Raw genomic sequence first — 26,766 nt, 5'->3', positions numbered from 1 at the left:
CAAGACTATCAAGGCATTCCAGTGTATAAATTTAGAATATTCACTACAGTTCACTTTTACATATTCATGATCTTAAGGACATAACTTAAATGGTACATCTAAAATGAGACATTTTAAAATCCATCCAATTTTTATGCAGAACTAAAAAAATACATAGCTTTATACTTTACATATTACACACACTGGGAAAATGAAGATGTTCATGTTTGAAGCCTGTGTAGAATTCATCCATGGCCCTCGAAGGAAATTGGTGATTCCTACCTGTGAGAATAACCAAGAAAGCTTAGCTCTATGTGTGAATAGAGGTTTGCCCCAAACAGAAGACAGGGAGACCATCTCTGAGCACTAAGTCCAAGACTTGCCTTGCAAAGCTAATTGTTATACTCAAGAGCTTTAACTGATGGAGAAAGGAGTAATTTCCTTGGCAAATACCTTTAAATAGAAAATATTTTTCTTTATTGTTCACTCATGCTTTCTCTGGGCTATTCAAGTCTAACTACTCTTTATGTTAAAACAAAATTTAATAGGAATAACACCTTGAATGAGTGATGCATAAAACTTAATTTGATGTATGTATTGCAATATTTTACATTTGACCATTCAGACAGCTGTGCATTATCTCAATTGCTTTGGGTGTTTGGGTTCATTGGCTATTTTTGAGATTCGAGTGTGTCTAAACAATGTGTATAGTTGCCATGGGAGATGTGAAATATTCTAGCAACCAAGCAATGCATCAGCAGGACTTAAGATAAGTGGTGCTCAGGAGACTCCTCATCGATTTAAAGACATCCATTCATACCAAGGCATTATCAATCCAGTTAACTGCTCACGGCAAATAAATTGCAGGTGGCTTAAAACCAGAAATCATCTCCCCCACTACTCCTAGTGCTTGCTCGTTCTCTGCCTTTTAATCGAAGCATCTCCATAATACTCCGTGCATAGACATCTCTCAGATTAACGCTGATATATGAGTCAGTGGCTATGTTCTTAGTGAGCTTCTTCAGAGCTTCACGCTGTCTAACAGCTGCTTCCTTGAGTTTCAAGGTGAAGTAGCAAGCAGAGAATCGATCATTAATAATAGCAATAGGCAAGGCCAAGACAAGGATTCCTGATAATATACACATGAAGGCCACAATTTTGCCTGTGGTAGTGTCTGGTCTAATGTCCCCATATCCTACGGTAGTCATGGAGGTTGTGGCCCACCACCATGCACAAGGGACACTTGTGAAGGTTGTGTCAGGAATGCTTTGCTCTGCAAAGTATTCTATAGTTGAAAATATAGAAATTCCCACAGATAGAAACAGGAGCAGTAAGCCAACTTCTTCATAGCACTGGGTGATGGTCATCCCAAGTGAGCGCAATCCTGCAAGAGAACAGCAATCTGTCAATCATCAGCACGCCCTTTTCTTATCCCTTCTCCACCTCATCCTAGTTTCCCCCTTGCTGTCCACCCATTAGCATGCATTGCAAACCAAATACATCCCAAACATTGAGTAATACTGTAAGGATACAAAGGTGATCAAATCATACCCTGTCTTCAAATAACATGTAATGAAGTTGATGGGGTCAGTGTTAGATTATATTCATTCCTTCACTTGTATAATTACTGAGCTCATACTATTCATATTGTTAATGCAAAAAATTAGACCATAACACACAAGTACATGATAGGAGTTTTATTTACTGTATATAATGAGAGTTTTTTTGCGGTGTTATCTGTGGACCGTTCACTTGTTCAAACCCTACATTTTAGTTAACCATTTCTGCACTGCTTTCATGCTGGCTTATATCCTCCTGTGTCTTTCTCATCTCCCTGATAAAACTGAACAGAAATAGCATCTCCTTGCCAAAATGTTATATGAAGAGTGCCACCATGACTATTAAGTGAAGCAGCAGAAGCAAGTAAGGCTTTGGTGACCAAACTGATACACATGTATATTCATGAAAAATACTTAGCAGTGTTGAAGGAGAAGGTCCTTGGACTTCTCCAACATGCATTGGAATCCTAGTCCTTACTACAAATACTACAGGAATTCCCTCACATACCATTTTTCCTTAATTAGAAGAAGATTGAACTATACAAGGATTATTTCTCCATTGTAAAAGAGTACAAAAATGGTGACAATGGAGAATTCATTTACTAGGAGGCATTGGTGGTTTTCCCATTGCTAGAGCTTATGAACACCTGACAGACAGACCTAAGGGAGTCCCATTTTACCAGTGAAGACAATAAGCCCTAAGGCAAGTAGGAAAAGCCCACAACAAATCAGAGTTAAAACTAACCATCAGCTACCCACCTAATGCTTGAGAGAAGTTTCTAAGTATTTGTCCATATTGTGAAGTCATCACACTGATAATTACCTCAGAGGATCAAAGTCTGACTTTGTAGAATTATTTTATATTTTAGTCACTCACCAGAGATTATTTGAAATACATTAGAATATTACCCAAGCTCTTATTATTTTGACTTTTGCTATTCAAAATTTTAAGATATTCTTGCACTATTATTACTTATCTTTAAAGGAACATTAAAATTTAATTTCAAAAGAGTATGTTGCAGAATATCTCCATAATAACATTTAAGAAAGCTAGCTTTGATGATGTGTCTATATGGAATGACATTTCTGACAAAATGTGATGAAAAACATAAAGCTTGTCATGGAAAACTATTCTTATTTAAAGAAGAAATCTTCCAGGGATGGAGTCATGAATCAAGCAGTAGAACACCTGTCTGGCAAAAAAGAAGCCCGGAGGTCAAACCCAAGTACTAAATAAATAAAAATACAGTAAAATGAAAATAAAGATGAAATGTTTTCAGTAACAGTGTAACAAAACACAAAAGGGTTTGGCTTCTTGGTATGTTACATCTGTTAACTCAGATAATCTTCATACACAAATACATTGTTCCATTATTTTACAAAGAAGTAGCCACAAGGCCAGCACTTAAACCTAGACCACCTGGCCTTTTAACCATTATTCTATACCATGTCAATTTTTATAATTTAATATACAGGGACAGGTTTTGTCTTGCCAAACATTTTCTAAATATCATGCTGGAGGTAAAAGGATCAAACATTCATGGAATTGTCCTATTTTCCATAAATACAGCTTTTTATTAATGCTTTATAATTGATTTAGAACTGAGAAAACTTTGGAAGAGGTGACACTGGAAATTACTATTATTTTCCTTTTCCTTTCTTTTGGGGAAAAATGTGGCTGTTGCCTGGTGTTTTTAAAATTGAATCCTGTGAAGAGTTTATTAATACTTGAAGAGAGCACCCATTATGTCTGTCACAAAACAAAGAACGGTACTTAGAAAAGTTGTCAAGAATGCTAGGATGTAGTGAGACTAGATGGGAAAATACACAACCAAAATCGTATTAGGATAAGTCCCAATTACCATAGAGATGTAAAAAAAAAATACCAAAACATATTAGAGGTTAATTTCTCCCTGCATTGATAGGAGAGACAGCTACCAGCTGGTCAGCTGGAGAAACAACTCTAGATGGAATTGCAATCTGGAACCAATTTGTACCACCAAATATTGTATTAATATGGCATCCTACTTTAGTGTTTCTCAAAGTGGGGTCTAAGAATTGCCTATGTCAAAGTTACTTGCATGCTTAGTGAAGTGGATAGTACTGGATTGCACTCACTTACCAAAATCTAATTCTGGGAATGAGAGGCTCAATGGTCTGCATTTCAGCAAGCTTGTTCTGAGGATTCTCATTTTCTTTAAGGTCTTGCTTGATATAAAGTAACTCATTTGTTACTCCAGAATAGCTGCAGGGCTACTCACTGAAAACCAGTATCCTCTGGATGCAAGGGTGGTTTCTAATTGACCTGTAGGACTTACACTGACATTGACTCTAATTTTCATATACAATTAGTGTGTGTCATACAAAGATTTCTTCACATGATTTCTAAAATGTCAAACACACATTAAAAAAAAAAACCCTAAAGAATTCTTGTTATTTTCTCATCTTCTCCTTCTTTTTTCTCTCTCTTGTATATCTCATGTTAGGAGTAACAATATTCTCAAACACTAATTAGGCATTTAATTATTGACTCCTCTATCTTCCAAAACAAAACATGTGTATTTCTTCTTCAAAAACTACTAGCAGAAGGCTATTTAGCACCTGGACACTTCTCTTCCTACTTGAGTGTCTTCAAATTTTTGTAAGTCTTCGGACCTCCAGGTTTTTATAAATGGCATTGAACAAGTGATCAAACTGCTGCTAATACCTTAGGGGAGAAAGTGTATGATGGATGTCTTCTCCCCTGTACCTGTGGTATCAATACCAAAGTTTTGCCTTCCAGTACCTCTTTAGAAGTCACGGTAGGGCAAAGCATTGTTTTTTTTTTTTTTTTTTTTTTTTTTGTTGTTGTTGTTTTTGGCCAGTCCTGGGGCTTGGACTCAGGGCCTGAGCACTGTCCCTGGCTTCTTTTTGCTCAAGGCTAGCACTCTGCCACTTGAGCCACAGCGCCCCTTCTGGCCATTTTCTGTATATGTGGTGCTGGGGAATCGAACCTAGGGCCTCGTGTATCCGAGGCAGGCACTCTTGCCACTAGGCTATATCCCCAGCCCCAAAGCATTGTTTTTTAAATACCTATACAGTCACTTCGTTGTACCGCGGTCACATCACTAATGCTTATGAACAAAGGTAAAAAAAGATCATCAATGAAACCTGAATACCTGTTGAATGCCGGCCCAGCTTGAGCATGCGCAGCGCTCTGAGCAGCCTCAAAACCTGGACAAGACGCCCCACGTTTTCTAGCTCCTGCGTGGTGTGACTTCCACTGAGGCTCTCCACCAGAAGTGTGATGTAGAAGGGCAAGATGGCGAGGAGGTCTATGATGTTAGGCACCTTTCTCAGGAAGCGGCACCTGTCCCGCACACAAAGGAAGCGCAGGACGAACTCCCCCGTGAACCAACTGATACACACATATTCCAGGATTTCCAGCAGCTGCAAGTTCAGCCAGCTTAACTCAGCTGACATCAGGGCCATGTTGACGATCGACACGGCCACAAATACAATGGAGATGACTCCAAAGATTCGGGCAGCTGTGGAAGACCCAGGTTTCTCCAGGATATCCCAGAGCTTCTGGCGGACAGTGGGACAAGGCCCTTGTGAGAAGTCCTGTTCGCTCTCATGTTGGCTTTCTTGGTCGTCTGTGTCCTTCTTAAAGTCGAGCGTTTCACTCAGCTCCTTTCTTCGAAAGTATCTTTTAGAGAAGACAACTTAGCCATTAGTCTAACTTATTAAAGACACAGGGTTAGAAGAGAAGCCAGAGAGGGAAAACCACACTTTTAATTTTAATAAAATGCAGAAGGTGTTCATTTATACTGTATCCAGGTTGTTGCCTGCTCTGAGAACATTCCCAGAATCACTTTTTTTTTTTTTTTAAGTGACACCTTCATCCAGGCACCCGTGGCTGATGGCTGTAATCCTAGCTACTCAGGAAGTTGAGCTCTGGGGATCATGATTCAAAGCCAGCCTGGGCAAGAAAGTCTGTGAGATACTTATCTCCAATAAACTACTCAGAAAAAGCTGGAAGTGGAGCTGTGGCTCAAGTAGTAGAGCACCAGCTTTGAGCAAAATAGCTCAGGGACAGCTCCCATTCCCAATCCCTGAATTCAATTCCCAGGACACACACACACACACACACACACACACACACACACACACACACTTCATTAGCTGACATTTAGGCAAAGGAATTTATATACAACAAGGCAACTTTGGATCTATGCCTTTTTATGACCTATTTTCTTGTAACAAGAACAGCTCCATGCCACATGGAAATGTGTGAAATATGTGTGTTTGTGTGTGTAAATGAAAGGTACAAAGAATGGGTTGTAATGATACAGCACACTGTCACCAGCAAAACTCTACAGTCAGGTAGTCAAGGAAGTAACTTAAGGGTATTTTTTTAAGCACTTCATGGAAGTTTTTCCAACATTAGTATCCTGGATTCAGGAATAATAACTCTCCACACCAAAACTTTTACCCCTTGCATCTTTTGAAGAGTAGTTGTTCTGACTCTTTCATTTAATCATCAAATGTTCCAAGAAAGACCTCCCTGGGCATTCATATGAAATTAGCATAACCCAGTGGTACAAAAGGGACAAAAAGGTACGAAAGTTGGCTGGTGACTCATGCCTGTAAATTTAGGTAGTCAGAGACTGAGATCTGAGGCTCCTGGTTTGAAACCAGCCAGGACAGAAAAAATCGGAGAGACTTGTGTCGGATTAGCTAGCAAAAAGCCAGAAGTCGAACTGTAGCTCAAGTGCCAGAATGCCAGCCTTGAGCAAAAAAGCAATGAGACAGCTACAAGGCCCTGAATTCAATCCCCAGTAACAGTATCAAAAAAATTACAGAGAGAGAGAGAGAGTTGACTTCACACTTTTTAGCTCCAAATCTCCACCTTACCTTCCAGAAGTGACCACGCCTATTCTTAGGCCTGGGTTCATTGAAAAGCTTCTGAAAGGAAGGCTCCCAATATGCAATCTGCCTCTCCCGGCATTGGCAACACCTGTCTCCCCCTCCCAACCCGGCCACCGCGCGCCCGGCCCTACCTGTCCCGGCAGCAGGAGTCAATGCTGAGCTCGTCGATGCCCCAGTACTGGATTTCCTGGAGAAAGGAGAGCGCACACAGCTGCTCCATGACGTGCAGGCGGCCGGTGCGGTAGTAGTGCAGGACATAGCGGAAAGCCTGCGAGCTGCGATCGAAGAAGTACTCGTTGTCCACCGGGTTGGCATCATCGCACAGCTCCAGGGGGCTGGGCGCCGCAGCCAGGGCTCCCAGGCGGCGGTAGGAAGCCACCACCACGGCCAGCTTGCCGAGGCGCGTGTGCGGGAAGCAGGACAGCGCCTGCTGCGAGAGCACGAAGCGGCTGCCGCCCACGTTGACCGTGAAGCAGTCCCCGAGCGCCAAGGGCTCCCCTTCGCCCTCGCTGCAGAACACGCTGGAGTCCAGGGAGCTCAGCGAACTGCTGTCCAGCAGCGAGCTGGGGGGCGATCGGCCGCACAGAGGCAGCTGATCCATGCTCACAGGACCGCCTCGACCCGAGGGCGCCCCAAAGTTGGGAACACGCTGTGACAGCTTCGGTCCCAGGAGGGCGGTGGCACAATCCCGGGTGGCGGTCGGGATTTCCCAGGTTCCTGATGGAGATGCCGCCCACACGCGCACCCCCTCTTGTCTCCACCCCCCTGTGCTCCTTCGCGTCGCTAGGGAGCTGCCAGGGAGCGGCGACAGCTCGCAAGTGGCAGAGCCAGGAAGCTGATGAGGAGAGGTCGCAGGGGAGATGAAACAAACCCAGGACAGCCCCAGAACCCTTCCCGGATGCAGGGGTTCCCGGTGCGCCCCCACCTTTGTAACTGAGATCCTCACCCAGAACCCCAGAGGTGTAGGGATTCAGAACCTGGCTCTTGGGTGGGTGGAAGGGGTGGGGAAGGAAGTAAAGTGGAGCAGAAATGGGGGGGTGGGGGGTGAGACTCACTCCTATCAGCTGGAGACCAAACAAAAAGTTCTGAAAGCAGGGGAGGCGGTGGCTGGCTCTGAGAGCATTCTAGCCTGAGGATTTATGTTCTTGGATTGTAACTGCTTCATCTGGGTGTTCATTAGGGCTGGGATTATGTCGGGGAGGGTGCCCAACTGCACTGGTTGGTCACAGCTCCTTCCCCATTCAGTCTTGTCCCAGCCTAATTGTCATGCATGCGCCCCGCCCCACTTTCTTCCCCTTCTTCCTTCTCTAGGCTTTGACTTCCTAGTTGAGATAAAGCTAATTAGTATATATTTTAAAAAGTTGAAGCCACAGAAAGACAGTTAAAAACTACAGGCATTAATTCTCACTCATGTGAATGTTTTTCTTTCTTTTTTTTTTCTGTGTGGTTGGCCATATGGTATTCTTCCTAAATTTCCCCGAATTTCTGGACACCTTATAAAGCTCACAGCACAACTCTGATTTTAGGAAAAGAGAAAAGAAAAGGGAATAACAAACAGGATAGATCAGCTGTGGACTGATGACACGAGTTTAAATAATAGTGATTCCTCGGTAAAAGGTGCTGGTTTCCAAGTGAGACAAGAAAGGGATTTACCCAGGGCTCCTAATAGCTGCTACCTGACTAACCTGTTAGACACTAGGCAGGTAGAGTGCAGTAGGAGGAGGAAAGGCAAGTGACTCACCTGCCACTTCTGGAACAACTGGGCTGTGCTCAGTTCTTGCAGCTGATGGTGTAGCTTTCCTTTGATCCACCTGATGGACACATGAGATCTAACTTAAACCTATCCGGAAGGGAAACTGCACACAGCCGAGCGCTCTGCTGGGCAAGCACTTGCTGCCAGGAACACGCCTTCACCCACTTCTTGGCTCCAGTTCTCTGGTCTTTGTTGGGCTGGCAGATTCTCTCTGAGCTCACTAGGAGCCAGGAGCCTGGGAGTGCCCCGCTCCAGCAAAGAGAAATAGAAGGAGCTGAACAGAGAGAGGGGAAAGGAGGCTCTCAGTGATGCGGAATGTTATATCCATCTTGAATTCACGTCAAGAATTGTACTTGAGTCTCATTCTTCTCTGTCTGTATCCATACAGTGCTTAAAAATTTGCAAACCTCTTTTTGAACAGCACTGTGCTCATTTACTTGGCCTGTGTAACTGAAACCCCTCTGTATATCACCTTACAATAAAAAGAAATAAAATAAAAAAGAAATAAACATGTTGATATTAGTAATAATTAGGATATTTAATGCAATATGAAAGAACTTGGAAACTGGGTTAGTGGGCTAACATTGATGTTAGGGCAGGTATATTAACTTCTTTTCTTAGTGTACTTCAACATTTTCTCATTATTTCTAGCAAGAATGTCACAACTTTGAATTTTTCCAAAGATTGTGAACCACCTGTATTGATGTTGTGTCTAGAAAGCAACTTCAACAGTACACAGATATATACAGATTTAAACAGTTAAACACTGCAGAGACAATTTTCATAGATTGGATAGAAACATGGTTATTTCACTCTGGTTTTGCCAACTGACTGAGGGACCAACCACTAGCTACCATGTACTTCATTTATGTCAATACTTCATTTTCATTTCTAGCTTTAGTGAAAATATAGAACGAGAAAGTGCGTCAGGGTCTTTTACTCTTGCAATATCTTATTTATATAATAAGAGTATGAAGTGGCACCATTTCCCTCTTAAGGAGAAGTAGAAACACAAATTTACTTAGAGTAAATTTTACTTAGAGTAAATACAAATTCAAACCCTGAATTACATATCGGAGCCTGTCTTCATAAGAAAAATACTTGAAAATTGTTACCTTTTGTTAGTTTTAAAGTTAGTTTTAAGATGTGGTTAATCTTGTTTTAGCTTTTACAAGTTACTAAAGAGGGGCAAGAGTTTAAGGTTTATTCTCTAATGTGTTTTAAATACATCAGCAAAGAAAAAGACAAGATCTCTTCCCTTGTGAAACTCAAAGGTTAGCTGGGTGCTGATGGCTTACACTTGTAATCTGAGCTATTTAGGAGGCTGATATCTAAGGATCGGGGTTCAAAGCCAGTCAGGTAGGAGAGTCCATGGGACTAGTACCTCCAATTATCCACCAAAAAGCCAAAAGTGAAGCAATGGAACACATGGGAGAGCACTAGTCTTAGCAAAAAAGCCCAAGGACAGTGCCCAGATCTAGGTTTGGTATACATGTGCTCTCTCTCTCTCTCTCTCTCTCTCTCTCTCTCCCTCTCTCTTTCTCTCTCTCTCATCTCTCTCTGTCTCTCTCACACACACATACACACAATTCTATGATACTAAAATGGCAAAAAAGTAAATTATAACATTTCTAAATTATAGTTCTATTGACTTATGTCCATTTGATTAACTTTTCTGTTTTATTTAAGTCAAAGTGATATACAGAGGGGTTACTGTTACATACATAAGGCAGTAAGTGCATTTTCTGTCAAACTTATTACTTCCTCCCTTATTTTTCTCCCATCTTCCTTCCTCCTCAGATCCCCTCACCATGAGTTGTACACTGTTTATAGCATATTGTCTCATATGTATTGCTGTTGAATTGGTTCACCTAATACCATTTGTCTCTCAATTTTGATATTCCCCTTCCCTTTGATTATTATTATTATTTTTTGCCAGTCCTGGGCCTTGAACTCAGGGCCTGAGTACTGTCCCTGGCTTCTTTTGGCTCAAGGCTAGCACTCTGCCACTTGAGCCACAGTGCCACTCTGGCCTTTTTCCCAGGGCTTCATGTATGTGAGGCAAGCACTCTTGCCACTAGACCATATTCCCAGCCCACTCCCTTTGATTATTTTAAGAAGTCTTCCATAAAGAAATCAGACAAAGGGTAAAAGTCGAACCAATGCAACAGCAATACTTACAAGATTATATGCTGTAAACCAACTGTACAACTTGGTGAGTGGGGAGGATTGGGAAGGAGGGAAGGTGGGAGGAAAATGGGGGAGGAGGTAATGAGTTTGACAAGAAATGTACTCACTGCCTTACATATGAAACTGTAGCCCATCTGTATACTACCTTGACAATAAAAATAATATAAAATATAAAAAAGAAATATAAATGAAGATATGGAGAGGATAAAATTATTTCAGTAATAGTTCATCATTATGTTTAGATACTGCAGTTATTTTTTAAGGTAGCAAAGTATTCTTGTACACTGAGGGAAAAATGCAATATCTCAATTACAAATGGTTCAAGTATTGAAAAGGTAAAGGGTACGTGTTTCTTTTAAACCTTACCATGGTTAATAATCAAAGTCTACAAGCACTTAGCAGGTTATGCTGAAGAAGCCAGAAAACTTTCATAGAACATAATCACCTTAGGCGAGGAGGAGCTCTTAGACCTATAATTCTAGGGTAGTGTTGGGTGTCTCATTCCCTGCCACTGGACACCTGATCCTACCTAGATTGTGAGGAGACGTGTTCAATATAAGTAATAATCATAAACATCACCTTTTAAGTTTCAGACAGTTTGCTTTGCATCTGGGATATTAGCGTGATCCAGTAGCATGAGCATTATCATCTCAAACAAAGCTTTTAATTCAGATGCATACAGGAATAAGTACCTTTCCAAATATATGAGAATTTAGGAAAGAATTAAGGCCATGGTCTTTGTGACTCCAGGTTGTTTCAGCTGCTAAGAGCATACTTTTCCAAGTTAATTTTAATTGTGGTAAGTACAATTTACATCAATTAAGGCTATATGTGCTGGCTTGTCAACTGGGAACACGTAAACATGAAGGACTCCTTTGTTTGTTGTTTTTTTTGCCAATCCTGGGGCTAGAACTCTGGGCATGGGCTCTGTCCCTGAGCTTCTTTTGGTCAAGGCCATCACTCTACCACTTGAACCATAGCATTATAGAGTTTCTTGCCTGGGCTGGCTTTGAATCATGATCCTCAGAAGCTAGGATTACAGGCATGAGCCACTGGTGCTAGGCTAAGGACTCCTTTTAAAACACAGTCTCTTGAGTAATAAAAATTGTTGACTTTTCCCATTCCATTCTCTTACATCTATTAACTTATCTTCCTCTTGGATTGCCTAGAAGTGAGTGAGAAAAGTTAGTGATAGGGTAAATAAGATGGGAAATGTCCATTTGTCCAGAAAACATCCTGCTTCCTGCCCCTGACATGACAAATATCCTGAAAAATGTGAAGAAATGAAAGAAAGATTACTGGTAGCTATTTGGGGGTCATGAGGCCTGGCTTTCCATTTCATTCCTACCTGGCATGGGAGGAAGATGGCTGTCATTGTCAGGTTGTACAATACTGCAATGCAAAAGTTCAACAACCCAGTGACTTTGAACATATTTACTTCCTATCCATTACATATTACATTCGAGTGACTTTCCATTAGAAGTCATGCAAAGAAGTCCTCTCTTAGTGTTTGGCTTCATCTATCAAGTTAGGTTCATACTAATTTGAATATTAACTCTACAGCTACCACAGGCTGTTTTCATTCTTGTGATTCTTAGGAGTATTGTAAAATTTTATTAGTGAACAGTATACACTGTCATATTTTTAAGTTGGATCCAAAGGAAAATCATGACATTCCTTAAATGCTTGAGTCTGTGGATAGCAATCATGAAAATAATAGTTAAAATTCATTCCAAGGATATTAGAAATTTCTGTTATTGAAAATATGGAACATTCTCATTAGGTTTGGATAACTCATTGAAAATATTTATACGAATATATTCGTGATTCATTTGAGTGATGTGTTTCTATGAAATAATCCTAAATAATGTTGAAATTGAAGATAAAAATGTGATCAAAAGTGATTTTAATGTTTTAAAAATGTAAATTCACTAGTAATCTATATCCAAAATAAGGCAACTTCACACTTATTTTTGATAATTACAGAGAAGAAATATTCTCAACATGTCCAGTCTATAAATACATGTATCTTAAATCCCTTTAATTTTCATCATTTACTGACAACAAAGACCATATTTCAGGTAAAATATCCATACAGGGACTTTTTGTCCCTGTGTTTGATTTCTAAAGGACTAATCATTGGGTAAGTCAATTATACTGGCATTTTAAAATGCCTCTGTGTATGGAAAAAATAGCTCTATCACCTTTTACTTCATTACACTGGGATATGTTTAAAGGGAAAAGAATCTGCTGAATTATATCTATTCATCTTTCATGTGCCTTCGAGGTGCTTGGAATAAATCCTCCCAACTGTATGACAGCCCACTCTAATGCAGAATTTAGCTTAATGTGGGCTTATTCTGGATACCTTCCAAGGGGAGACAATTATCTTTGGAAGTACCCAGAGATTTTTCTTTTATTGCCTAGTCTGCTACAGAGATGGCAGAATACATCAGTGGTGGGGATGAGGAGGATAATAAAATGATAAGATGAGCTCCTATTATCTATGGGTTGAACCATGCCCTACACTTTGTTGTTTATGTGATGTTAACACATTTCTTAAGTCTTACTTTTAAGTAAAAAATGAGCAATCATTGTTTTTAATTAAACAAGCTAGTCCATGTAAAACTTCTAGCTCAATTTTATCATCAACCTCATCAATATTATTATTATTATTGTCAATATTTTACACTATGCCCTAGAAAGGTTACCTTGGATTCTCTCACCTCACAACTTACATGATATATACCATGTTTAGAACTTCACAAACATTATCTCATTAATTTTTATTTCATATAAATAACCTTGTAAAAAATAGTAATATTGCTATTCTTATTTTATGGAAGAGAAACCAGGATCAGAATGCTAAAATAATTCCTTATCTGTCACACAGACCTAAGACTTAGTTTTTAACTCATTTGTTCCATTCAAAGCCTGTATATTTTTGAAGGGCACAAATATAAAAATAGCACAGTAATGAGGCACCTCTATTAGAAAGGTTCTTTTCTTTTTACAAATAGTTTTATAATAGAACTATTTCCTTCAATGTTCTAAACGATGATTAATTGACTGTATTTTATAGACAATAACCTGAATGCTGCCTGTGATATTACATTCTCGCGATTGCAATTTACTTTTAACCACCATAAAAGAGATAGCTGGTTCAATGGATCATTATATGATTTTCATTACGTGACTCTGATATGCAAAAGACAAGTCAATTTTTCCCTAAATTATCAAAAAATGTGTAGAATCATAAACTTGCTATTTACTGGATGAATTCCTATAATTTAACTGAAATTAAACTTTTATAAACAAGACAAATTTAGGATGAGTGCTCTCCCATTGTGTCCTATTGTGGGGCTCAAATTCCCCTTCTCCCCGTTTCTCTAGGGGAGATGCCTAAATCCCAAACTATGAAAGAAACTCAGCTCTACCCCTCCCGCCTGCAGAAGGAGTAAAGCGTGTCTTTATGGACTGTGCTAAGCTGAGGAGAGATGCTGAAATCCCCCTCCCCGTCCCCCTCATGTGTCCGGAGCCAACGCAGGACAGAGATTTTGGGGAGCCGGTCTGGATGTTCCACCAGTCTCAAAAATGTTTAATCAGGGGGAGGTTTTATATCGGTAATGGTGGGCAGGAAGAGGCGGGACTAATTGAATATTAACGATTGGCTGAATGGGCTGTTCCTCAGGTCATGTCACGGAACTTCCTCTATGGGCGGAGACCACAGACCCCCAAGAGCAGGGTCTCTGGGGGCTCTGCTGCCATGATGGCACACACTTGCTCGCCCCCAGGGGCAGGGACTTCTCTTCCTGTTGAAGCCGGAAGGAGGCGGGAGGAAGCCAGCTGTCCTCTTAAAGGCACAGCTATCCCCGACATCCTATGAGCTGTTAAATAAACCCACTATAAAATCTGAAAATTCCAACTAAATTATTTTGCCTAGCTTTATCTCATTCCTTTACATAAATGAGAGGTTGCATTGGCCATTAAAATGACATTTTGAGTCAAGCATTTGTGACTTGTTACTACTGAGAGTACATTTGCCTTTGGGTTTATCCTTCATTCTACTTAGCGCCTCCTTGCATTTTCAAGGAACTCCAATAACTTGAATTTTACCTTGTAATTAGATGAAAGTTATCTTTGCAATCCATACATATTGTGGTTTTTATGTTATATAGTTCAAATTCCTTACAATTGAAGAGTCTATCCCTCAGTGATTATTTATAGAACTATATGTTACTATAATCTATGAGAGAATAGGTAGGAGTATATAAAATATGTTACCTGCCTTATAAGTATCACACACATCTTACACATGAATTTACACTAATGTGTATATTAATATGATATACACACGTAACACAAACACACACAAAATCAAGAAAACAGTGCAGTTTAAAAAGAGCAGTATGTAGATGAGACTGTCACTGCTTTATGCAAGAAAAGGACTGAGCAATCAGTGACAAGAAAAAGTGGAGAATAAATAAGGAGAAAAGCAATTTTTTCTTGTCTTTATGTCGTTTGTTTCCTTTAGAATTCCTTATAGTACTTATAACATGATATAATGAAAGAAAACTATGAAGCAACTTTTAGCACACACATGTTGAAATTCTTGCCAAAATATTTTTAACTGAATTGTCAAATTTGATAGAATCCTAATTTAAGTAAAAGTCTCACACATTAAATCCATTTCATATAAATGTGATCATGCCAATTCTCTCTGAACTCAGAAGTCAATGCCTTTGACCTCTGAGTATGTGTAAGAACTGTCCTGAATTTTTACTTAGTATCCCATTGGTACGCAGGAAAAGAAATACAGAATTAGAGTTTGTACACACTAGTCTTGTTGATTTGAAAAAAGAGCACAAGATCAGTTCATAGATTCCAGACTATATTTTATATACACAGAAGAGAAAATTATATGGATGGAAAGTGAATATACAAATTTGTCCTTCTTCCCACGTGAAGAACAGTGAGCCATATGGCTTCTCCCTTGCACATCCCATGTGATTGACATCTCAGTTTTAGACATGGCCTCACAGTTCTCCCACAAACAGATTTCCCGGAAATTAAAAAAAAAAAAAAAAAAAAAAAAAAAAAAAAAAAAACAAGAAAAAAAATCTGAAGGGAAATCAAAGCATTGCAAATTTGTCTTACATCTGCTTCTTTGTTTGAATTCTAAAAGATCAAATTTATTCATTTTAGCAACTGGGAATGCTTTTATGTTCATGGTGACAGGAAGTATTCAGTTTCATATCTTTATAATGTAGACAAGTGGAAATGAGCCTCACTTAAATAATTTGTGAAAGAATAGAAAGTGATTGGGAACAGAGGAGGAATAGAGGGAGGAAAACAAAAGATATTAGAGGGTGAAGAATGCCCAAATATATTGCAACTTTGAGTTAAGGTAGCAAAATTAAACTATCAAAAATGTTATTGAATAATATGGGGCTGGGGTGGGCAAATTGAAATTAGGCAAGGTGTCGATTGGATTAAAGTAGTGTATATGCATTATGCATATATGAATTGCTATGCTGAAGCCTTTATGAACAATTACCATCCACTTAAAAGAAATGAATACCAGGAGGATGAAATAGTCCTCTTTTTGGTGGTTGTACTCCTAAGAGTGGAGAGGACGAAAGGGGAAGGTAATGTGGATGAGTATGGTCAAGTACTGTGTCAAACTGGAACAATGAAACTTGATGAAATTGGTTTGGGAAGTGAGAAAGTGAAGGAGGCTTTTTGAAATGAATTTAGGAAATTAACTTCAATATTTCTAATGGGTCCATAATGCCCATTTAAATTTTGATAGTAGAAGCTTAAAAGTCAAGAATAGGCCATCTCTGACCACATCAATGGAAGTTTGAGTAGAACAAATACTTTATGAATGAGTATATATTTTCATATATATGCAGACCTAATATTTTAAATTAAATTCTACAAAGTCCATCTGCACATTGGGCTGGGATTGTTTATTAAATGGTAGGGCATTTGCCTAGTAAGTACCATGTCTTGAGTTTATTCCCTAGTACTGCCAAATTTTAGCCATAAATATGCAGATTAAAAAATCATTATTTTACCTAATAGTAAAGGATTAAAGAGTTTTTGTTAAGCAGACTTTTTTAAAAAAATGTATTCTTATGCCCTCAAATGAATGAGGGGACTAGCATTATTTTGTATATTTCTTACATATCAACGTATCTGATTTGTATCCAGACTTATATGCTTTTGATGTTTTCATACTTTTGTTAAAGATTATGAAGAGATATGAACTGAATTATTTGGATAGATTAGACAGATAATTGTGTAAATTCTTTATTAGCACTAAATCAAAAATTGACAGGGTAATTGTGACATAGACTCTGAAGCTATGTTGATGATTTCCTTTAGTCAGTCATATTAAAATGCAATGTTTATTGCCTTTAAAAAATTGTAAAGCAATTCATATAAGACTTTGTTCCCATTTGTGGTGGTCAAATGTGTTTTTTTCCAAGTTATATAGAGCTTTGCACATGTGCTATATTTCTTTAAAGAGCAAATAAAAGAGTCCATTTTGTTCTTGGTATTATTAATCTAATATGAAAGTTCTATGTTGTTGTTGTTCTTTTGGGTTTTTTTGTTGTTGTTCATTTTTGTTTTAGTTTGGTTTTGTACTAGAGCTTGAATTCGGGGCCTGGACACTGTTATTGAGCTTTTGTACACAAGGCTTTACCACTTTTACCCATAGTTCTACTTCTGTTATTTTGTTTTAGTTTTCTTGTTTGTTTTAGAGGTAAATTGGAGATAAAAGTCTCATTAATGTACTCATGTACTCATGTACTCATTACCTGACTTAGGTAACTGTAACCCCTCTGTACATCACCTTTATAATTAAAAAAAAGGATAAAAAATTTAAGCATAATAGAACAAAATAAAAAGAAACACATCTAAATAGGTTGAAAGGGTAGATATTGAAAAGATACAATTATTACTATAGTCAGGACATTTTGAGCAATCTGTCTCAATGATTAAAGCTTTAGTTTTGAAGAAACAATTTTAAAAAAAAGAACAACTAAGAGGAGAATACTCAGGAGATATTAATGTTACTAGATATTTTACACAAATGGATAGAATTTTCCCCTCCCCGCCCAAGGGCTCTGCTCGGAACCTGCGGCAGCCACTCTTCAGCTCTGCTCCTGACAAATGTCAAATGGCGATGGGAGAGATGGGTCTGTCAGATGCACCACCTAGGAAAAAAAAGAAAACAGAACAAAAACAAAGACAGCAGATGTTGATAAAGCTGACATCCATGGAGGTAAGGCGCATTCTGACTTCTGAGATGTTCATTTCTTTTTTTTTTTGGCCAGTCCTGGGCCTTGGACTCAGGGCCTGAGCACTGTCCCTGGCTTCTTCCCGCTCAAGGCTAGCACTCTGCCACTTGAGCCACAGCGCCGCTTCTGGCCGTTTTCTGTATATGTGGTGCTGGGGAATCGAACCTAGGGCCTCATGTATCCAAGGCAGGCACTCTTGCCACTAGGCTATATCCCCAGCCCCTGAGATGTTCATTTCTGATATAGCTATAGACTTATGACAAGTGAGACTCTGTTTGGTGATTGCACAGTGCTCAAAGGTGGACTATGGTGTTTAAAGATAGTTTTAGGCTAGGAGAATGACTCCAGTTATAGAGTGCCTACCGAGAAAGTGTGAGGTCCGGAGTCTAAAACCCAGTACCACCAAAAAGCGAAAGAAAAAGGTAATTTTATGGTCAACCTACAAATGCAAAGATGCCTTATAGAGTTAATTATTGGAGAGATGCAAATCAAGACCACAAGACACCACTGTGCAACCCATTAGAATTAATACTATAAAAAAGATCAGAAAAGGTGTAGGTAAGGATATAGAACAATTGGAATTTCTTCACAGGCCAAAAAAAAAAAAAAAATGAGTCTCATGAACTTCTTGCCTGAGTTGGCTTTTGACCATAATTCTCAAATCTCAGTCTACTGAGTAGCTGTGGTTACAGACAGGCATGAGCCCGGCTAAAAAGGTTTTTAAGTATTTAAAATTTATCAAGACCTGGTGGTAGAAAATAAATTTCCCCAAACTTGTATTTTCACTTGGAGTTCAAATTTTATCATCAGCAACAAATATTGCCAAGTTTACTTGACAGTGAGTCCTTATTCAATTTAAAGAAATTCTTCATAACTATCTGATGACAAATATTTAACACTTATTATAAATATCATTTGTCTATTAGTCATTTTCTTTTTTTTTTCTTTTAATTCACTTTTATTGTGAAGGTGATGTACAGAGAGGCTACAGTTAGACAAATAATGTAATGAGTACATTTCTTGTTCAACATTGTTACCCTCTCCCTTGTTTTTCTCAGGCCCCCTAAATCCCCCCCGCCCCCGCAAGTTATAAGACTCATTTCCAACATAGTGTCTTGGGAGTATCACTGTTGCATTGGTTCACTCTTTTTCCTTTGTCTCACTATTTTGTTATTCCCCTTCCCTTCTCCAAATCAGACAAATGTATATACAAGACACAGGTTACCAAAATCAAAAACAGTGACAAGGGGATAAGCCAAAGGGGGAGGGGGGAAAGAAAGAAAGAAAGAAAAAAAGAAATAACTCACACAGTACATTAAAAAAAAAAGAAAAAACACCCTCTTGTTTCCATATTTGGAGTTCATTTCCATTAACATCATTTCATATGGTCATATGTACCTAGCCATTGAACTATTGTGATCCTCTGCTAGGACTATCCTAGACATATACTAATTATTACAAATGAAGGAAACCATAGAGCCTATGTTTCTTTGGGTCTGGCTTTCTTCACTTAGTACGTTTTTTTCCACGTTTTTCCATTTCCTTATGAATAAGGCAATATCACTCTTTCTGATGGAAGCATCAAATTCCATTGTGTATATATACCACATTTTCTTGATCCATTCATCTACTGGTTGGTAGATGGTTGGTGATTCCATATCATAGCTATTGTAAATAATCCTTCACTGAACACTTATGCTGGTAGCATCCCTGTTCATTCAAATTGAGTATAGACCTCGATTGTTCCCTCTGATCTACTTTAAATATTGTGCTTTTTATACTTTTAACTTCTCAGATATTTGACACAACTATATAGTTTCTTTCACACATTTTCAGTCAAACTTACCAGCAACCTTTGTAGGTACCATTTTCATTTGCAGATAAAAATATGAAGTTTTGCAACTTTCTATAATGGATTGAATTGCATCTTCTTCCCCCAAAGTCATATGTTGATTTCCTAATCCCCAATGTGACTATATTTGGAGATAAAGGGGTAAAAATTTAAATGAGGTGATAAGGGAGAAGCCTAATCGAGCGGGCAGTGTCATTCTAAGAAGAAACACTAGAGAGCTCACTTTCTACCAGCTGCTGCCCACGAGACAGGAAGAGAGCCCTTATCAGGAACAGAATCAGTTGACACCTTGAACCAGAACTGTCAGAAAAAGCTATTGCGGGCTGGGGATATAGCCTAGTGGCAAGAGTGCCTGCCTCGGATACACGAGGCCCTAGGTTCGATTCCCCAGCACCACATATACAGAAAACGGCCAGAAGCGGCCCTGTGGCTCAAGTGGCAGAGTGCTAGCCTTGAGCGGGAAGAAGACAGGGACAGTGCTCAGGCCCTGAGTCCAAGGCCCAGGACTGGCCAAAAAAAAAAAAAAAGAAAAAAGAAAAAAAAAAAAAGCTATTGGTTAATGAGCAATATTCCAAGTCATTTTCTTTTAAGAAAATATGTTAATCTACAGGGAACAAAGGCCCTATTCTGTGATTTAGTTACAGAATAACCACGGTCCCATATGGCATGATGTTCCCGGTTAGAAAAACCAACAACTAAAATCACATATACTTTAGCAATAAACTTTAATAAGTTAATCATATTTTAATTAATGTAGTAATTTTCTATTATTGCTCCTGAGGGACATAATTGAGTGAACATGACTTTCCTCTTTACTGCTATGATGTTAATTGGTATAGTCTGGTACCACTACTTTGTGATATGCTAAAACACAAGCAATTTTACACCACTCTGTTTATCACTCCTATCTAAATAAAAATCTGTATGAGAGTCACAAAGTAAGTGATCTTCTCTCCAGTGAAAGATTGGATGTCGCTCTCTTCTGAGAACTGATTTTAAGAAAAAAAATGTGTTTCCACAGTTCTAGAGCAGTGAAAAAAATCTTGAAATAATGAAATGAATAAAAAAATTTGTTTTCACTATCAAGGACCATTCAAAGAGCCTACCAAATCCCAAAGAGTCTATAGGACACACTTTAGGAATTACTCTTCTAAAGGCTATATGGAGTTGTATATCTTCAGCAAATGAATTAATTACATTTCTAGAAATTAATGTAGGACATTGGGATATTGTTTTCTAAAGTCTCATCTAAACATTTCTTATATTTATGATTCTTTATATATAGAGAAACACAACTACAGAAATGTTACTGTATCTATGTATGCATATATTGTAAATGCAGAAAATGTAATTAATATTAGCTCCAATTTATCAACTGTTTTTTGTAAATGCCTTCAAGATGTCTTATTTAGGACAATATTTTAGCAAAAATAAAGAACATGGTATTACTTTTATGTTAAATGAAGCCTTTCACATAAAAGTGTCAAGCCTTAGCTGGGCACTGATGCCCATAATCCTAGCTACTCAGGAGGCTGACATCTTTGGATCACAGTTCCAAGTCAGCCTGAGCATAAAAGTTTTTGAGACTCTTACCTAATTATCTACCAAAAAATCAGAAGTAGATCTGGAGCTCAATTGATGGACTGCCACCTTTGAGCTAAAACTCAAGGACAGCACCCAGGCCTTCAATTCAAGGCCCACAACTGACACAAAAACTACAACTACAACAACAAAAATATCAAGCGTGTCAGATTTTTGTCATACTTCTGCCTTTCTCGAAATCAGTAGGTTGCATACTTGGAGTCTTGGCTCTTCTTTAGAGTCAAAGCTCTTTGGATTGGACCCACTGGTTAGAAGAAGGATTTCCCAATGAAGCATTTCTGGATGTGACAGGCTAAAGCCATGGTTTGGTCATATCTCTTTCCCTCTGCTCTCAGGTTACAACTGGTTCATCAGAATCCACTGGCTCCTAATCGCTGCATTTCCTGAGCAGTATAGATCTGTAATCTACTGTTATTCCACAAAGAGACAGATGGCAACATGTTGAATGCAACTAAGTATAGAGTACCTACAGACCATGTGGTTTCTCACTATCACCAATGGCAATGTTAACTCACTTGAAAATGGAGATTTTCAAATTTCCCTCCTGACCTGCCAGCTTTTGTATTGAATTTGTAGATTATATTTACAGAGGATACAAGGACCTTGTAGCTGTTCAACTTGACATTTTTGTGTCTCCTCCCACCCCCCAGGCTTTTCCCCTCATAACTAACCATGTGTTTTTCCCTCTTACTTCTGCACATGGGGTTTTGGAAGTTAGTGTTAATATAAACACCTTAGAGATAAGCAGAAATGTAGTCCTGGTTCTGGCAAGATTCTTTTTTTCTTTCCTTCCTTCCTTCCTTCCTTCCTTCCTTCCTTCCTTCCTTCCTTCCTTCCTTCCTTCCTTCCTTCCTTCCTTCCTCCTTCCCTCCTTCCTTCCCTCCTTCCTTCCTTCCTTCTCTTCCTTCACTTTCTTTCATGTCTGCCTTGTGCTTGCTAGGAAAGCACTCTGAGCCATTCTTCCAGCCTTTATGGCTCTACTTTTATTCCCCACATTGGATCTTGTTTTTTGCTTGGACCAGCCTGGACTACAATGATCATATTTATGATTCCTGCGGAACTAAAATGATCATTACACTACACCACGTGTTTTTTTATTAATAAAGATGGAATCTTAAGAACTTTTGGCCAGGCCTGGATGAAAATGATGAAGTTCTCAATTTTAACCTCATGTGTAGCTAAGATTGCTGGAGTTGAGCATCACGACTAGCTGAGGATAGATATTTTTTCCTGTCCTGGTGACTGGAGAATGTTATTAGCGATTACTACCCAGGAGACACAGATGCTAAGTAACACATACCAGTAAAGAATTGTTGTTCTCTTTTTGTTGTTGATATTGGTGGTACTAGGATTTCAAACTCTGGCTTTTGTGCTTGCTAGGTAGGTTCTCCATGAACTCCATCTCAAAATTTCCATTCTCTAAATGTTAGTAACTCTCTTATCTCTCTCAGGAAAAACTTTGCTTTTAGTAAATGAATTGCTCAGACATTCAGAAAAAAAAGAGCCTTGGTGCAATATCCAAGACAACACTAATTACCTAAGCACTTCCACAATGCTCCAGACATATGCCTAGCACAGCCTGAAAAAAAAAGTGAAGGACAAAGAAGGGCTAGGTTTATTATATGAAATATGTGCATACATCATTTCTTAATGGTCTTTTATTTTCCATTACATAGAAAATGACACATGAAGCAAAAGAAATAACATATAAATACATGCATCTATGTTAAATCTGTAGATAAGTAATGTCTTATTGTTGAAAAGGTATAGATTTCCTTCATAAAGTGAAGACTTTTCTGGATGGAGCCTCCTGCCAGGCTATAATGATAGTCTTATCAATTATTTTCCACAGCTGTACTCTTTTTTTTTTTGGTTGTTTGTTTTTATGCCATTCCTAGGTCTTGAACTCAGGGCTTGAGCACTGTCCTTGGCTTCTTTTTGCTCAAGGATAGCACTCTACCACTTGAGCCACAGCGAAACTTCCAGCTTTTTTTTCTCTTTATATATCTGGTGCTGAGGAATCGAACCCAGGGCTTCATGTATACAAGGCAAACACTTTACCACTAGGCCATATTCCCAGCCCCAAACAGCTGTACTGTTAAGGTTTCTAAAAGTTTCCATATGCATGTGAAATTATTTTCTTTAATGCTTAGGTCAGCTTTCTCAGGAAAGTATATCCTGTACAATATCTTTGCTAGTTACTACCTTTGATTTCACAATAGACGAACAACATTGACTTTTCAGAATGTCTTTGCAATGCCTTCTGCCCATTTCCCATGTTCATAACTGCTTTTTCTTTAAATAACTCCATTCTAAGTGTGAAAACAGATTGCATGTAAAGATAAGTGAGTTGAGTACAAATTAATATTTATTTTTGAAATTATTAACTTAATATTTTTAGATACTTTATTGTATATGTTCTTTTGTATTGCTGAAGGAGAAACCCAGAAGCAAGTACAAGTACTGAATGCTTTTTTTGTTTTGGTACTGTTTATTTAACATATTCTCAACCTTCTGCTTGGTTTAATAAAACAAATACTACATGCCTAATAGTCAAACAGAATTCCCAAACCTTTATTGTTGAACTTTAATTTTGAAATTAAAATTTTCTACATTCTTAAGTCAGTGCACAAAATAAAAAAAATACAGATTAAATGTTTGCCCTAGAATATAAGAAAGTTACAAAGGTGCATCTTTAACTGTTTTTCAGCTTAAAAGTTTGTATTAGCTTTAAATAGCTGTAGGAATGAGTTGTCATTCAACAAAACAGTATGAATACAGTGGGTTTTGTTCATTGTCATCCTTTTCAACATTCTCACCTACCCTTCCAATCTACTCCTTCTTTCGCTTTTCTTAAAATTTGTAGAATAAATGTTAAATTTTTTACTCCATTTTCTTCTCTTCTTTCTTCTACACCCTCCAATCAACCATACTCCCCAACTTTCAAGTACCTGTTATAGCTCATTTACTGTTTACATTTATTTATTTTTGTCATATTTTCCACTCAAATATATTCATTAGTGGACATGCCTGATCACAGCAATATATTTGACTTGATTTTTTCCCCTCTAGAGAAAATTAGACAAGTTGCCTGATAAACATTTCTTGATTTACAATTAATATGGAATGATGTAGATTTTGGAAATAGTTTAAGTTCAGGCATGGGGATTATGATCTGTGAGTTTTTCCACAAGTTTCTTTTATGATTTGTAGGTTTGAACTATCTTCTCTTTTTTGGTTCTTTCATAAAGTGTCAAACTTATGATCAAAATAATGTTTACTACCTGGCTGGGAACATGGCCTAGTGGCAAGAGTGCTTGACTCATGTACATGAAGCCCTGGGTTTGATTCCTCAGCACCACATATATAGAAAATGGCCAGAAGTGGCGCTGTGGCTCAAGTGGTAGAGTGCTAGCCTTGAGCAAAAAGAAGGCAGGGGCAGTGCTCAGGCCCTGAGTCCAAGGCCCAGGACTGGCAAGAAAGAAAAGAAAAAAAAAATGTTTAGTAGATGATGACTCATTTTTAACTTGGTTTTGATCTAATTTGCTAAAATCTATTTTCATTTTTCACCATTTAGGTTACTGTTGCTGCCCATTCTCTATTTTTCAGCTCAAAGGTCATGATGACCACATAGAATGAGTGGCTTCTTGTAGACTTTGAAATTGTTGCATATAGTTCATGGGTACATTTGCAATGCAGAGCAATACATTTCATGTCTGGATGCTTGCTTAGTCATCAACCAATAGGGGGCAATTTCAAAGCTGGAGGAAGAAAGTAAAACAAAAAAAAATATTTTAAATCTTGCCTACAAAGGCAAGGATTATCTGGCAAAAGGTTTTGTGTATTTACTGGAAAACAACAATCAAGCTAAATGGACAGCTGAAATGCTTAGAAGATGGTGTTGGCTGGGATGGCATGATTAGGTTGCTAAGAAACGGCATTTGCAGAGTTCAAATAAGCATCCTTAGATGAGCCAGATGCAACTGGAGTGTTTCCCTAAACATGTGTAAAGAGGAGAAGACAGAAAAAAATAATACAGCCTGTGCATTAAGACATCATGATGTTTTCTTTTTTTTCTGTGTGAAAGCTTTGCTATGTTTATTAAGAGTAGAATGTGTAACAACTTAGTGAGATATATGGGAGACATTTAAAAGGTTACAAGTTATTGTTACTATTTTTCTTTCCTGGACAAAAAAATACTAATGTGTTTCTCATATCTAACAATACCTATTTGTGTGTTTGATCAAAAATGTCAATTCCCAAAGAGTCATTTCTCTGTGGAGAACATCAGAGCCCCCAAAGCAGTCATTTTCTTCATGATTTCACCGTCTATTACAGTCTGTCTTCCTCTGAAATCGATTCATAGACACAAAAAGAGCCAGTTGCTCTCTGATTACTGCACACCTGGCAGGCTCAACTTCCAAGAATCCAGCAAATTTTATTTTATTGCTTGAAACTATGCTTCAGCACACCCTAGACAGCACTTTTTCCTTTCTTTCTTTTACCTTAGTTGCTCTGCTTCAGTTCCTCATAGATCTCAGATATCTATGTATTTTTATCTTATACATTCTTCTCCATTTTTAACATAGTGGGATTTGTTTTTTTTTAAAACAGTCTCACTATGTAAACCAACCTATCCTCAAACTCTTGCTCCTTCTTCATCATTCTCCCAACTACTGGAATTATAGGTATATGCCACAATGCTGGGCATACTATTTTGTTTTAGAAGGACAACATTTTGTTATTGATGAGAGATGTTCTCTATGGTCAGTTCTTCAATATAATTTTTTCCTGGTGAGTAGAATTCCATTGTATATATGTACCACATTTTCTTGATCCATTCATCTACTGAGGGGCATCTGGGATGATTTCATATCTTGGCTATGAGAAACTGCTGCAATTTACTTATTTGTGCTGGTAGCCTTAGTTTGGCCTTCTTTGTGTTTTATTGGATAAATGCCCAGGAATAGGATTGCTGGGTCATAGGAAAATTCTATGTTTAACTAGTCCTTTGAGCAGTCTCCATATTGCTCTCCAGAGGGGTTGAACAAGTTTATATTCCCACCAACAATATCTTAGAATTCCCTTTTGGCCACATCCCCACCAGGATCTGTTATTATTAGTTTTCTTGAAAATATGGTGTTTCTAACTGGGGTGAAGTGGAATCTCAGTGTTGTTTGATTTGCATTTCTTGTAAGGCCAGAATTGTTGATCATTTCTTCATGTGTCTATTGGCCATTCTTACCTCTTCTTTAGAAGTCTCTCTTTAAATCTCAAATTTCTGTAGTCCTGAATTTCTATAGTACCTATCTATCATGACATTTACATCATAAATCATATAACACTTGTTTTTCCGGAACAGTCTTTAAATCATCTTTCATTGTACGTGGGACAGAAGCCTTGAAGGCTGTCTATTTGCTGCTGTACACTACCAGTCATTTTTACTCTTGATCTACTGCTGTCTTATAGAGTACTATCAAAAAGGTAGGAAAAGGAAGTGATTTGTTAGTTTGCTTTTTTATCTATTATTTTAGTATTTAGCAATACTAGGATTTTAAACTCAGGATTTTACTACTGCTAGATCTTCACTCTATCATTTTAACAACACTT

The 26,766-nt window shown here is 38.2% G+C and overlaps 1 protein-coding gene across 1 annotated transcript; it reads right to left on the bottom strand.

Moving 5' to 3' along the window:
- Positions 1 to 485: 485 nt before the first annotated feature.
- On the bottom strand, positions 486 to 7,050 carry Kcnv1 (potassium voltage-gated channel modifier subfamily V member 1). Its single transcript, XM_048359056.1, has 3 exons — positions 6,581 to 7,050; positions 4,697 to 5,226; positions 486 to 1,363 (listed from the first exon to the last, which is right to left on the bottom strand). The coding sequence occupies exons 1-3, from the start codon at positions 7,048 to 7,050 to the stop codon at positions 852 to 854; spliced, it is 1,512 nt and encodes a 503-aa protein (XP_048215013.1). The 3' UTR covers positions 486 to 851.
- Positions 7,051 to 26,766: the final 19,716 nt, after the last annotated feature.

Source organism: Perognathus longimembris, chromosome 12, assembly GCF_023159225.1.
Source record: "Perognathus longimembris pacificus isolate PPM17 chromosome 12, ASM2315922v1, whole genome shotgun sequence".
NCBI classification, from domain to species: domain Eukaryota; kingdom Metazoa; phylum Chordata; class Mammalia; order Rodentia; family Heteromyidae; genus Perognathus; species Perognathus longimembris.
The sequence above is the reverse complement of the archived record's forward strand: the minus strand, read 5'-3'. Positions and strand labels throughout refer to the sequence as shown.